At 46.5% G+C, this 15,273-nt stretch overlaps 1 protein-coding gene across 5 annotated transcripts in view; it reads right to left on the bottom strand.

Moving 5' to 3' along the window:
• Positions 1-15,273, bottom strand: part of MCPH1 (microcephalin 1) — a 236,894-nt gene that overhangs the window by 151,947 nt on the left and 69,674 nt on the right. For 3 of the 5 annotated variants that reach the window (XM_067721973.1, XM_067721971.1, XM_067721969.1), the window contains 2 exons: positions 11,408-11,445; positions 8,805-8,967 (listed from right to left, as the gene is read on the bottom strand). In XM_067721973.1, the coding sequence (XP_067578074.1) occupies positions 8,805-8,967; positions 11,408-11,445 (201 nt within the window). Of the gene's footprint in view, positions 1-8,804; positions 8,968-11,407; positions 11,446-15,273 lie in introns of those variants that run through there. The other 2 variants (XM_067721972.1, XM_067721970.1) reach the window with 2 other exon arrangements.

The raw sequence follows: 15,273 nt of genomic DNA, 5'->3' as shown, positions 1-15,273 counted from the left end.
AGACACAAATCCCAAAAGTATCCTTAAACTCTGAGAGCTCTCACTTGGAGTACTAGGATCTATGGTTCTGGAGAAGCTTAAAATAACAATATATGAAAATCAGTACCACGGTGGCCGTAGGAGAAGCGGCGACTCAAATACACCGAAATCCTCAGGATCAGGAAAGAGTCTGTTCTTGGGTCCCCAAAGGCCAGACGCAGATGCTCCTCCCTTTGTCCACCCAGACCACCCCTGTTCCAGCCTTCTCTCACAACCCCTTCCTCAATAAAGGGGTCCCGGAGCCCCTTCTCCTATGAGCACCAACAGCGTTTACAAGCTTTTGTGGGTGTTCCCCAGGACCAGCCGTGCAATGAATGGACGGGTCCACGGCCAAGGGTTCACCGGTCCAGAGCAAGTGTCTTTTGTCAATTTTAGGGTTAATACGTTCTTTCCATACCTAAGACCACGGGGACAGGATGTAAGAAGTGGTATTTACAGCTCTTGCAGGGGATTAGTAAGTTATTTCTGTTGTAAGGCTAACACACGTTAGGTTCTTACTTTTGCCCATCACCGGGAAGAGCACCACACACCCTTAACTCCTAGCTTTCACACAATCCTGTGAAGGACATCCTGTCTCTAGGTCCATTGCCCAGATGAGGAGCTGCGGCTCAGTGAGATGGAGCTTCTCACCTTCTCACGGGAAGGTGCCCGCCACCCGGGCAGCTCAGCGGAGTTTCTTCCCGTTTTACGTGGGGATGGATTAACTTTAAATCCCCCAATCCCGGGGCAGCCAGGTGGCTCACCATTTAACTGTCCCGTACTGAATTATTATTTTTTTTTATTGTAACCGATAAAACACTGGAGGCCTGGACATTGTGTTACAGTTCTATGCGTCTTCCTCTATTTCAAAATAAGGTAAACGCGCTGCCGATTTATACGTGGAAAATGATGACATAATGGGAATATACGGGAACCTCCACACAGAGCAAGCACGTATGCATTTACACGTGTGCGGATGTGTGCTTTCAGTGCGGTCATGTAAGGGCCTTGTCATCCCATTCTTTCCCTCTGAACAGCTACCTGCTGATTCCTGTCTTCTTAGTAGAAGGCATTGGATGTACAAGATACTAGACAGACAGAACATAGGACCTGTCAGAAGTCAGATCTTACAGAAGAGCCCGTGGCTTAATTAGTGCCCTAGCAAAGAGCACACCATTCTTAAGATCTTGAGGCAGCTGCTTTGCCACCGTCTGAAATCACTATACTGGGAAGGAGAACGCGGTGTTTAAAATCACCACTTGAATGCTTTCCTGCACTAGTGTTAAAACCCCCAGGAAGGCTCCTGGCTCAGCACTATGATAGCCCCGCCCCAGTCCTGCCCTTGCTCCTGTCCTGGGGGGTCCACACCCTCCCCTGCCACCCCCCCACCCCCCGCCCCAACGGGTCAGCCTCGCTCCGGGCCAGCACCGCCGGTGAGCACCGCGTCAGGAAGGATGTGAACAGACTGGGGACGGTTGGAGGCCCAGGGCAACCTACTCTATTCTTTTTTTTTTTTACATCTTTATTGGAGTATAATTGCTTTACAATGGTGTGTTATTTTCTGCTTTATAACAAAGTGAACAAGCTATACATATACATATATCCCCATATCGCCTCCCTCTTGCATCTCCCTGTCCCTCCCTATCCCATCCCTCTAGGTGGTCACGTGCTATGCGGCTGCTTCCCACTAGCTATCTACTTTACGTTTGGTAGTGTATGTATGTCCATGACACTCTCTCACTTCGTCCCAGCTTACCCTTCCCCCTCCCCGTGTCCTCAAGTCCATTCTCTAGTAGGTCTGTGTCTTTATTCCTGTCTTACCCCTAGGTTCTGTAAACGTTTCCTTTTCAATTTTTCTCAACGTGCTCTGTTTCTGAACGGTCTGTCTCCTTACTTACAAGGACCTAAGCCCATTCTGAGGACTAGGAATTTTATGTGAAGGCATGGGCAGGGTCCCTGCTGGGGCGGGGGGTGCTCTGAGGGATAAGGTGGTGCAGGCCTCCTTCCTGGAGCTGCCAGGAATCTCAGGCTCCTTGGCTTGCAGACACGTCACACCAAGCTCTACTCTTCACACACCTTCCTCCTTCTGTGTCTTCCTAAACTTTTAGAAAGCCTGTCCTTACAGAACTCAAATCAATTAAAAGTCATCAGCCGGGGACACAATAAACAGTGTTACATGGCCTTTATAGAATTAATGCATTTGTGCATGGGGGAGAAGGCAGGATAACGGCGCCCACAGCTGTCCACAGGCGGGTCCCTAGGATCTGTGAATGTGTTTCCTTCCGCGGTGACAGGCACTTTACAGATGCGATGAAGTTAACGACCTTGAGATGGGAGATGCTCTGGGTTATCCAGGTGGGCTCCATGAGACCACGAGGGTCCCAATAAGGGGAAGACGAAAGCGGGAAATCACAGATTCGGCTACGGAAGCAGAGGTCATGACCTAATCGCTGGAAGGGGACACGAGCCCAGGGACATGGGTGGCCTCCAGAAGCTGGAAAGGGCAGGAAACAACTGTTCTCCTAGAGCCTCCAGAAACCTATTTCAGATTACTGACCTCTGAAACTGTAAGAAAATAGATTTGTGGGGTGTTTTCTTTTTTAGCCTCTGAAAAATTTGTTATAGCAGCCACAGAAAACTAATACAGTCCCATGGATTCTGAAGCAGAAGAAATTGTTCAAGGTGCTGCTACCTTGTGTTATTTAGGAAAACTGGCCGAGTGGGGACTATCTGGCAAGGGTCCCATGGGTGACACGGTGGCTCCTGGGGCTACCGTCACTTGTACTCAGCTGCAGGGAGTCAGGGGGGAACAGGGGCAGCCGCCGTGTCAAACTGCAGGGCCACTCATGCCAGATTTGCGGATCCGGTGATGCCTGGTGCTGGGTGGATGGCTCGTCCCTGCGCTGGTGCCTCTCAACAGCTCCGTGACGTCTGCCTGGGTGCGTAGGAGGAAAGAGAAGCCTCCACACGCACCCCTCTAAATCATTATGCATGTTTGCTAAGTCATCTTCTTACCAACTGTTATGTGGTCGTCCAAGTCAACAACCCCGGGATTATCTCACTCCTCTGCCCTTACAACCTGCAGCCCACCCATGAGAAAGCCTTTGACCTCGACCGTCACGAGAGCATCCAAATCAGAGCACGTCTTGCCACCGCTACCCCTCCTGCCACCCACTCCGAGCTGCAGTCTCTCCCACTGGAATACTGACTGCAGCAGCTGCCAGCGGGTTCCCTGATGCCATCCTGCTCCCCTGCAAGGAGCTCTCCACACAGCAGCCACGTCCGCTGAGAAACACAAGTCAGATCACGTCACTCCCAGGATAGAAACCTTCCCATGTCTTATCACGACACAAGGAATAGGACACAAGCACTTTACCACCGTTCCCGTCACGATCTGGCGGTCCCACCTCATCTTCTGCTACTTTTTCTCTTGGTGTGCCCCAATCCGACCTTCTTGCTATTCCTCAAAGACACCATTCCTCCTTAGGGATTCTGTCCTGGTATAACGTCTGGGGGCTCTAAGTCGGGGTCTGCAGTGCCGATCTTACAGGACCCGTCTGGGAACGCCAACAGCCCAACACCTGGAGGCCCAGGGTGCTGTGGAAATATACAGGAGTCCCTAAACAGAACCACCCTTTGTCTGGGTAGTTTGTGTTCTTATTTTTGAGTTGTGAGAGCTTATATATTCTGGATGTAAGTGCTTTGTCAGATGAGATTTGCGAGTATTTTCTCCTGGTCCTTTCATAATATTCTTCACAGAGTAACAATTTTTAATTCTGATGAAGTATAACATTAATCTTTTCTCTTACACATCATGCTTTTGGTGTTGTATCTAAGGACTTTTCGTGTAAACCAAGGTCATGAAGATTTTTATCCTATGGTTTACTTCTAAGAGTTTGATCATTTTACATTTTAGTCTGTGATCCAGTTTGACGTAAGTTCTGTGCAGAGCATAAGGTTATAGGTTAATTTTTTTGTATATAGATGTCCAGTTGCTCCAGCGCCATTTGTTGAAAAGACTGTCCCTTCTCCACTGAATGGCCTTTGCATGTTCATCAAAACCAGTGGCCGTTTGCCTGGGTGTATTTCTGGACTCTCCGTCTGTTCCATTATGTCTGTCCTTTTGCTGAGACCACATCGTCTTGATTACTGAAGTGTCAAAGGATACCTTAAGATCAGGTAGTGTTATACCTCCAACTACTTTTTTGTTTAATTTTAAATTTTATTTATTATTCGAAAGCCATACACAAGTAATATAGAAAATTTGGAACTTACAGGAAAACCAAAGAGAAGAATTACAATTACTTTACTCCACCATCCACAGATAACCATTATTATTAACATTTTGGAATATATCCTCAGTCTTTTTATCGTTTTATGTATGCAAGTACACACCTATATTAAAAGAAAAAACCAAAATTGAGATTACATAATACTCACTACTTTTATAACCTTTTTTAATGTTCAAAGAGCATTTTTCTTTCTAGTCAAATGTTCTTCTACGTGACTTTTAAGGGCTGTGCAGTACTCCGCCATCTAGATGGATACACAATAATTTACTTCAGCAATTCCCTATTGAAAATTTTCATTACAGCAGAAAAGAAATGAACCTCCAATCAGACAGTCGCTTTCCTTTTTTCCTCTATTGCAATGCTGGGATGAACATCCTATAAGTAAATCTTTAATGATCTTGTTAAGATAAATGACCGAATGTAGAATTATGAAGTCAAAGGCCATGGAAACTTTTAGGATGTTTGCCACTATCTCCAAACTGACATCAGGAAGCCTGGACCACCTGGTACCCCATATGCAATGTGCGGGGTGTTATTTTAGTATCACTTTGCCGATAACTGCGTCTTATTTTCCCGTTGCCATTTGCTGCGGGAAAAGTGCTCTCCTTTCGTTAGTTACTAATGAAGCACACATTTCTCCCCGTGGTTCTATCCGTCTGGACGTCGGTTATGAGTCGGCAGGTAGGTCCTCTCACCGCCGGCTCCTGTTCCTTGAGGCTGTGTGTATAAAAATCCCAGGGTGGGGAAGTGGAAGCAGGATGAAGCCAAGGACACCTTCACGTGGCCCCATCTCTGGGCCGAGTGGGAAGACTGGAGACAATCGGAGAGGCGAGTAGATGGCTGGATGCTTGCCCTGGATGGCAGTGGCTGTCACCCTCCTCCTGGGGCGCTCGTGGTCTCTGTGGGCCCCTCTGCAGGACGCCCAGGCGGGCCTGTGCTCTCCGGGCCTGGTCCTTCCCGGGCCTTCCGCTTGCCGCTGTGCCCCCAGGCTGCTACTCCTCATTTCTGCCCCAGGACGGGTGAGGATGGCAGAGCTGCAGGGAGACCCTGCGGCCAGTGAAGCCAGGAGGGGGAGAAAGGACAGAGCGAGGTCCAGGGACAGAGCGACCTTTGCAGCCTGCGAGTGGACTCAGACCGCCCACCCCCTGGACCGCAGTCCCGCACACATCCAGCTTAGCCTGCAGAAGCGTGGGTTCAGTGACCTGCGGGCCCCTAAATCTCTCTGTTTCTCATAAATGGAGACTAGGACCCGGCTCCCTACACACCTGCTGCCCCCAAACAGAGCAAACAGCTTCCTGCAGCCCCTGAACTTAGTCACCATCTCAGGCCGGGAGCCTGGGCCAAGGCCCAAGCACACCAGAGCGCAGGAGTGAGACTGGGTCAGGAGCTGGGGGTGGCAGGTTTACACCGCCTGATGCCTCAGAGGGGGTCACGTCCCACAGCCCACCTCTCCTGGATGACGGAAGGGAGAATTTCCTGCCTGCACAGGCCTGAGCTGAGTCTCACACACTGTTCTGCAAAGTAAAGTGAGGGAAGAAAGAGCAGGGGCCGCCGGAACGCCACGGGGCCTGCGACCTGCACTGGGGTGTGTGTGTGGGGAGCCCGGGACCACCTTTGCCTGCTGGGAGGTCAATGCAGAGGCTGCGCTGCCACCAGCCCCTCCCCAGCTCCCCGGGCCAAGGTCAGAAGTGGGGAGGGCAGCAGCTTCTGCGAAAGCTGCTTTGTTCCCACTGCAGCCGGAGGAGTGCCCGGGCTCTGAGTCTGCACAGGAGGCTCTGATTCCCTCGGGCAGGCCCAGCTCTGTGACTCCCCACCTCGGGTGGAGAAGTGGAGATGTGGGCGGGTCTGAGGGTTCCATGCAGAGGTGAGTATCCCTGAATCCAGAGTCTGGGCCAGGCTGAGGAAATAAATACCGGGAAAGACAAGAGCGGGGGATGACTGCTCAGATGGGAGCCTCCGTGTGACCTTCTCCCTGAAGAGGAGCTTACTTTAGGGTGTCGCCTGGAGAGGCCACTAGGAAAGGATGGGCACAAGGAACAAGGGTGGGGGGACACCTGGGTAGAGGGGTGGATGGGGTTTCCTGTGTTCCACACAAAGACAAGCCAACCCTGCTAGTCAGAGCCTCTCCCCAACCCCGTTCAGCTGGGCTCTCTAGTCTGCAACTCTTCTCTCTGGCTGGTCAGGCTGGCTGAAGGCTCTCCAAGGGGACAGGATCCCCTTCCAGAAGGGGTCACCACTCCCAGCTCCGCCACCTTCCAGATGAGGGGAGGCAGCTCCTGTCCCTGGAAGCCAGGGGCAGGGGGCATATGCCTCCAGCTCTGTCCTTCTCTTTCAAAACTGTTTCATCTACTCTGTTCCTTTTTCTCCATATACACATCTTAGAGTCAGCTTGTCTATATCATCAAAGAATTCTCCTGTGAGTGTGAGTGGGAATGTGTTAAATCTGCAAATCATTTTGGGGAGGAATGGCATTTTAACCATACCGAGTCTTCCAATCCATGCGCACGGTATGTCTCTCTGTTGTTTGAAATCAGTGTTTTGTTGTTTCCAGCACACAGATCCTGCACATCTTTTGATGTTAGATTTGTACATAAATACCTCATTGTTGACCTTGTATTACTGTATCCTTGTTTCCTGACAATTTGCTGAACTCACTTATTAGTTCTGAGAGCTTTTTGGTATAGATTTCTTGCAACTGTCTACATAAGCAATCATACTGTCTAAGAACAGAGGTAGTCTCACCTCTTCCCCTCTAACCTAAATGCCTTTTATTTCGTTTTCTTGCCTTATTGCACTTAATCCATTCACTTACGTCATGTGGGCAAGGCTCCTCCCTCAGGGCAGGAAGGCCCAGGCGGGGAGTCTTGTCTGAGCACTGGAATTTTATCAAATAACATGTTTTACTTCCTGCTTTGCTCACAGATAGTGGTTAATCCCACAGAGAGTGGTTAATTCCACATATGGTTACCAGAAGTTAAATGTGCACCTGGCTCCATTTCTATGTGTGATTAGTGGGAGAACATTGGCAGGACACGGAGCAGAAACACAGGGGGCACCCAGGCAGCGGCCTCCACGCCTGGCAGCAGTAAACGCTGGCCCTCATGTCTGACCTCCCTGCTGGCTCTACATTCCAGGAGAACAGGCTGGGCACAGAATCAAGTACAGCTCCCTGGCCTCATAAAATATAAAGAACATCTCTCCCTCTGAGACACCAGGGAAGGAAGAGGTGACTGATAAACAGACAGAGACACTGTGAACTGGAGAGAAAGCAAACAGGATACTTATTCACGGAAGCTGGAGTTATTAATGACAGTTCATACAAATAAATGTGGATCGGTACTCAGACTCAATTAGGTAAGGTAATTCCCAATTGCCGCCAATGCAAATAGGACTTCTGGGGGGAACTGCAGCCTTCTCCACTTCATGACTCTAAGCACTAATGTCCTAAACCTCTTGTACTGACCGATGCAGGGTTAAATCATGATAAGGGAAAAAGACCACCGCTGTTCTTGAAAATATATCTACAGTTTGTTTGTGTATTATAATTCTACCAGTTTAAATTAACACAGTATTAATATAACACCATGCTTAGGGGAAGAAGAAGGGAGGGTGGGTACTTAGCAGATGCAAAATGGAAACACAAGTAACAAATGATGCTACCCTCAGACAGCAACGCTTTGGAGTGACCACAGGTTGGGTATCAAAGTAAAAACAGAAAGAGTAACAAACAATTTCAATTTCAAGAATAATGAAAACAATGATTACCCCCCCCACCCCCCACAGGGCTTCCCTGGTGGCACAGTGGTTGAGAGTCTGCCTGCCGATGCAGGGGACACGGGTTCGTTTCCCGGTCCGGGAAGATCCCACATGCCGTGGAGCGGCTGGGCCCGTGAGCCATGGCCGCTGAGCCTGCGCATCCGGAGCCTGTGCTCCGCAACGGGAGAGGCTGCAGCGGTGAGAGGCCCACGTACCACAAAAAAAAAAAAAAAAAAAAAAAAAACCCAAAACCCCAAAACCCTACATTTAATGCAGAGAAATAAGGGCAAGTAATGTTAAAGACAGATATGCATAAGATAAAACATATCCAAACAGGATTAAATGAACATGTTTCACCCTAAGTAAATCCATCTGTGAAAACAATCATTGAATTCTTTTGGCTTTTTAAACCATCATTAACATAGGTCACATTATTTCTTGGTCAAAAACGGAAGAAAGTGCATTTGACTGTGAGAACACGCACTGGGCGTTTTCAGGCCAAGTCTGCCCTATCTTATTTCTGCCCGTGGCTGCCAGGTCTATATCTGGAAGGTTACCTGCCCGTCCTCCTGGGGACCAGCAGTGGCTGGAGGTGAGGAGAGCCAGAGGGGCCAGAGCAGGAGGACAGAAGGCGTGATAACACAGATGCAGGGCCACCACTCGGCCTGACCAAAGCCATGGGACGCCCTGTTTCAGGACACTAACCCAAAAGCGTACTTCGCTGACGCAGCGGCTTACCCGTTCGAAGGAGAGAATCCAGCAGCCGCTTGCGATGCCCCGCAGCACGTTCTGGGTGCGGCGGGGCTTCCTGGCGAGCACGTGCGTGGGGCAGCCACACGCCTCCCCGGCCAAGGAGAAGCCCTTCAGTTTATCCACAACCTGGTTGACCACGTTCTGCTTTCTGCCAAATAGGAAGAAAAACCAACGCAATGGATGTGCTTCCTGAGCAGAAACATCGAGGTGATGGCAATGAATTAAAATGTAAAAAACCGGAAGAATTCTACATTGATGTCGGCTATGGTGCTCATGTCAATTTCTTTGCCGTCGATGACTTGAAATGTGGGGGAATAAAAAATTTCAGATCTCAACTCCAACCACCTATTCTAATGGCTGAGAAAACGGTGGCCCCAAGGCTACCAGGGGTTTCCCCAAGTGCCTGGGGTGGGGCAGGCCAGTATCCCACACCAGACCTCCTGACACCTGCCCAGACACCACAGCAATTATTTACTTCTGTGTCCCGTTTGAACCAATTTGTGCATGGTCAGGACCAAGCTTCCCACTCATTTTATTTCGAAAATATAACATTTGCCGAGAGTCAAACACATCGCTTTTCTACTAAGAGGGGGAAAAAGGGGTCCTTTTTATTAAGTCATCGGATCAAATCTCAGGGCAAATTTCACAAAGCTCACCCGTGTTTATCTTCTGGTCTTTCATTCCACTAATGCCTTAAGAACGCTTTTTTTCTCTTTAAATATTCTTCCTCTCTAACTTCCTTCCCAAACAACCCTCTACTTTTCCTCTCCCTCGGTCTCCAGGCAAGTTTTGGAAATCCCCGATGAAACACAAACAATATGTAGGCTTTCTGAGCCACACTATGACGTGCACAGCGAGTTAAGAAATAAACTTCTCTCTTCTCCAAAAATTATACTCCAAAGGGAAGGAGGCAGGTTTGTCCATGCTTGTGCAGACCGTCTCTGACAATCCCCCATCCCCCCGCATTTCTTATTTTTAACACCAATGAACTTGGGTTTGCCAATCACAAGGACCCGTTTCTCCACTTGTGAAATGAAAGGCTTGACCTCTACTCTGGTGAGAAGTTCTCAGGGATCCCCAGGGTACAGAAGATGGATGGGTCAAGGCTGGGTCCCATCACCACTCCAACCAGAGGATCTGTGCTTATTGGGGTTGTGGAAAATATTAAACTGGGGGGACAAAAGGCAAAGAAAAAAACAAAAAGAAGTGAAAACCTCTAACCCAGATGCTCTTCAGAAGCCTCGCTCGTTGCTGCACATCTATGATTTTCTCATTCCAAGTCTGGGAGCTGCTGGCTGTTTGTAGATGTGCTAATCAATAACAAGGATCTTTTCAAGACACGGCTGATCAATATGGCCTCAGAACGTGTCTAGGTCTTGTTCTTACCTTCAGACAAGAAGTATATGTGGGGCAAGAAAGAATAAAAAAGAGGAGATGGCCTAAATGAAGAGTTTGATTTTCAAACCTTCAACTGGGAAAATAACTAGTTATCACTGTTTCTAATTTGGGGCAAAAATATAGACTTTTAAAAATGCTAGACCCAGGGCTTCCCTGGTGGCGCAGTGGTTGAGAGTCTGCCTGCCGATGCAGGGGACACCGGGGTTCATGCCCCGGTCCGGGAAGATCCCACATGCCACGGAGCGGCTGGGCCCGTGAGCCATGGCCACTGAGCCTGTGCATCCGGAGCCTGTGCTCCGCAACGGGAGAGGCCACAGCAGTGAGAGGCCCGCGTACCGCAAAAAAAAAAAAAAAAAAAAAAGCTAGACCTGTATTCAATATTCATTTCTGTACTGGACTAGTTAGGATGACCAATATATTTCACAAGACATTAACAGAAATTGTGAGTGTGCTCCTTTGTCACCAGATAATGTGGTTTGAACAACCAGCCCTTTTAACTTCATGCCACAGGTGGAAAGGGATCCCACTACAGAAAGTGTTGGAAGCATGCACTCTTTTTGCAGCCTGTTTTTCACTGAGATGCCCCAATGTTTTGATAAATGTCTTAAAGCCCTAAAACCTCAGATAGATATAAAAAACACAGTTTTCCCATTTGAACAAGAATTCAAAAATCTGTTGCAAAGAATATGGCACTGTATTTTTGTTGGATGTGCTATATCGTGCTAAAAGTTTAAGGATGGTGATAAGAGCACGCCAGCAAGCTGTGAACGCTCCCACAAGATGTGCACACAGCTGCTTTAACGCAGCGGCAGAAAGCTTACCACCAAAGCGTTTCTTTAAGACCTTTAAGGGAAATGCTTCCACCAGTGAGGCTCCACTTACGGGGCCTTCATGGGGTGGGGATGGTGGACAGGCAGAGCCAATAGGTACGAGACAACAAGAGGAACAGCAAATACTATAACGCCTCTAAATGCTGTCCAAACCACTCAAGAGGTCTTCAGTGCTGAACTGTTCACAGTCATTTAACTCTTTTATTTCCAGTGATCTTCTAACTCCAATACTAATTATATAGAGTAACAGCAATACAGCACAGAGGTATGAGCTGCCCAAGAGCACAGCAGCACAGTATATGAACAAAAACTCTAAAATTTTATATTGAGTAGAAAGTTATCAAAACAATGAGTACTTACTCAGATGGCATGCTTGTCATGACTAATGTTCTTGTTGGCTAGAGATGTCAAAAGAGAAGGAACAAAAAACAGTCAAAAATATAAAAAATATTTTTCCCACAGAAATAAACTTTAATATGTTTTCTGAAAAGTTACATCACTTAAAAGTAAACATTTAAGCATATATCAAAAGAAAAAAACTTTATATTCCTGGAAAAAAAATAGCCCAAGAGATAGAAACTCAGACACTATCCCCAAACCAACCCAAAATAATCCAGGATGTGAGGTGGAAGAGAAAAAAAGTTTCCCTCCTGAAGTTTGTTCTACCAGTTGGCTAGCAGACCTCCAAAAGTGCCCAACTGTGAATAAACTTCCAAGGAAGGAGAGGGTAAGAAAGGCATTTTTCTTGCAGGCTTAGAAACCATTTTTCCTGAGGCTTCTAGGCAACCATTTTCTTGTCTTGGACATAGGTACACAGTAATGTGTGTACCTGAGTCAAGGAAATTCTTTAACTCCTTCCACACAAAAGCACAGATAATGGGACTGCTTATTTATGTGTTGGCATCTCCTATTAACTGGAAATGTAAATTTTTAAAAATAAAAGTTTAAACGTACTTTTTACTTATATAAGAAATGCATGCTGATGGCAAAGAATTAAATGCTTTAAAAATATGTAATTAGATATATAAATTCCCCCCTAGTTCCACCAGCCAGAAATGACAATCATTTAATATCAATAATTTGGTATATATTAAGCCAAATGTTGTTTATTTAAAAAACAAATGTGAACACACATTATTCATACACTCTTTCAGCTCATACAATGTACTTCGAATGCATCCAGCTGCTTGGTATAACCACGAACCCACCACGGCACACGCGTCGGTGCCCTGAATGGTCCTGTGCATGAATGAAGAGGAACCAAAGAGACCCAGAGGACCTGGGGACACGTGGGACTGAAGGGCCTGTGAGCCCCATGGGTGTATTGAGGGAGCGTGGAGGAAGAGGTAAGACGAATGAAAAAGATACTCAGAGGAAGCCCTCTCACAAGTGGCACACGAGCCACCCAACAATGGATGACGCTGCCCTATCCCTAGGTAACCCTCTGGATCATCCTGTGTCCGCGCTCCTCTGTTTCGGGGCCGAGCGGAACATGAGCACAGCTCCCTGGGTTGAGTCTGGAGACAAAACCTTCACGGAGGAGTCTCATCACTGAGTACGAGTCTGGCTTCAGTGTCACCCTGGAACAATGACTACACAGGCCCAGTGGTGTGGCCACATCCAAGTAAAACCCAGAAGGAGGCCATTCCAGGGCACTTACTTTCTTCTGGGGAACCATCCAAGGACACCTGTAAGGTTTCATCCGTGGGGAACACTCATTTCTAGAGCGAAGGGATGAAGGGGAATGGGAAGAGGAAGTTCTCCTGACTTGGGCATCACTAGGCTTCGTCTCCGTGACTGACCCTCAGGCTGCTTCTCTTCTTTACCTACACTCACTCCCCACGTGGCCTCTCACACAACCTCTGGGCTTTATACAGCAGCAACACGCCGAGCAGTCCCAGTTCCACATCTCCAGCTCAGAGTTACTCCTTGGTGCCCTGACTCAAAAAGACTCTACTGTCTATCTGACTCCTCTGTCAGGAGGGCCAATAAGGATCTCAAATGGGACGTGTCCAAACCCAAGCCACTGCTCTAGTCAGGCAATCAAGCAAGAAAAAGAAAGAAAAGCCATGCAAATGGGAAAGGAAGAAATAAAACTACCTCTGGTCACAGATGAGAAGATCTTACATGCAGAAAACTCTAAAGAATCCAGAAAAACTGTTAGAACGAATGAATTTAGGAAAGTTGCAGGAAACCAAAAAAAGGCACAAAACTTAGTTGTATTTCTATAATTAGTCATGACAAATCTGAAAAGGAAACTAAGAAACCAATTCCATTTGTATAGCATCAAAAAGAATAAAATACTTAGGAATAATTTAATAAAGAAGATGCAAGCCTTGTACACTGAAAATTTTTTTGAAAATTGCTGAAAAAATTAAAGATGACCTAAATAAATGGAAAGACAGCCTGTGTTCATGAATTGGAAGACTTAATATTATTTAGATGACAATACTTGCCAAAGCAGATTCAATATAATCTCTATAAAAATTCCAATGGTAATTTTTGTAGAAATGGAAAAATCCATCCTAAAATTCACATGGAATTCCAAGGAAACCCAAGTAGTCAAAACAATCTTGAAAGGGAACCACAAAGATGGAGGTCTCACACTTTCTAATTTCAAAACTTACTTACAGGGACTTCCCTGGTGGCACAGTGCTTAAGAATCCTCCTGCCAGTGCAGGGGACGCGAGTTCCAGCCCTGGTGGGGAAAGATCCCACATGCCGCAGAGCAACTAAGCCTGTGTGCCACAACCACTGAGCCTGCGCTCTAGAGCCCACGAGCCACAACTACTGAGCCCACACGCCTACAGCCCGTGCTCCGCAACAAGAGGAGCCACCGCGATAAGAAGCCCACATACCGCAACGAAGAGTAGCCCCCACTCGCCGCAAATAGAGAGAGCCTGCACGCAGCAACGAAGACCCAACGCAGCCAAAAATAAATAAAAATAAATCAATCCATACAAACAAAACTTACGACAAAACTACAGTATTCAAAGTGTATGGTACTGTCATAAGGATAGAAATGAAAACAGAATTGAAACTCTGGAAATAAACCCTCACATCCATGGTCAACTGATTTTTTACAAGGTTGCCAAGACTATTAATGGATAAAGAATAGTCTCTTTGACAAATGATGCTGAGAGAACTAGATATCCACATACAAAAGAATAAAACTGGATCTTTGCCTTACACTATATACAAATTTAACTTGAATAGACATTTCTCCAAAGAAGATAAGCAAATGGCCCACAGCACATGAAAACCAGTAGTCATTAGGGAAATTCAAACCTAAACCTAATGGGATACCACTTTCTAGCTACCAGGATGGTTCCAACAACAAAAACAACAACCAAAAAAGAAAGCCTCCCAAAAACAACAAGTGTTGATGATGGTGTGAAGCTGGAAGCCTCATAAGCTGCAGGCTGGAATATAAAATGCTGCAGCCACTGTAGAAAACATTTGGTGCTTCCTCAAAAAGTTAAACACAGAATTACGATACGACCAGCAAATTTACTCCTGGAATACATCAAAAAGAATTGAAAACAAGGACTCATATACTTGTATGTGAATTTTCACAAGAGCATTACTCACAGGAGCTAAAAGGTGAAAACAACCCAAGTGTCCATCAAGAGGTAAATGGATAAACTAAATTTGGCACATACATACAATGAAATATTACTCAGCCATAAAAACGAATGAAGTTCTGATATATACAACATGGATGACGCTTGAAAACATTACGCCTAAGAGAAAAAAGCCAGACATAAAAGGACAAATATTGTGTAATTCTACTTCTAAAATATCTAGAATAAGTAAGTTCATGGAGACAGGAAGTAGATCAGAAGCGACCAGGGTCTGGGGGTGGGGTGGGAACCCGGAGTTATTGCTTAATGAGTACAGAGTTTTAGTTTGGATTGAGGAAACTGTTTTGGAAATAGCAGCGATAGTTGTACAACACTGAACACTGCCACAAAACTGAACACTTGAACATGGTTAAAATGGCAAATTTTTCTTACATATATTTTACCATGATAAAAGAAAACAACTAAACTACTGATCTTCTCTCCCAAACCTATTTCTTCCACAGCTTCATTTGTTAATGGCAATTCTGTACTTGCTCAGGTCAAAAGCATTTTCATCATTTTTGACTCTCTAATTTTTTCTCATGCCCCACACATCCAACTGTGACCTGAAACAAGAAGGCTGCCAGATATTTCTCCAGCAAA

The sequence above is a fragment of the Pseudorca crassidens genome, chromosome 21, assembly GCF_039906515.1.
Source record: "Pseudorca crassidens isolate mPseCra1 chromosome 21, mPseCra1.hap1, whole genome shotgun sequence".
NCBI lineage: Eukaryota > Metazoa > Chordata > Mammalia > Artiodactyla > Delphinidae > Pseudorca > Pseudorca crassidens.
This window is presented reverse-complemented; position numbering and strand designations above follow the sequence as displayed.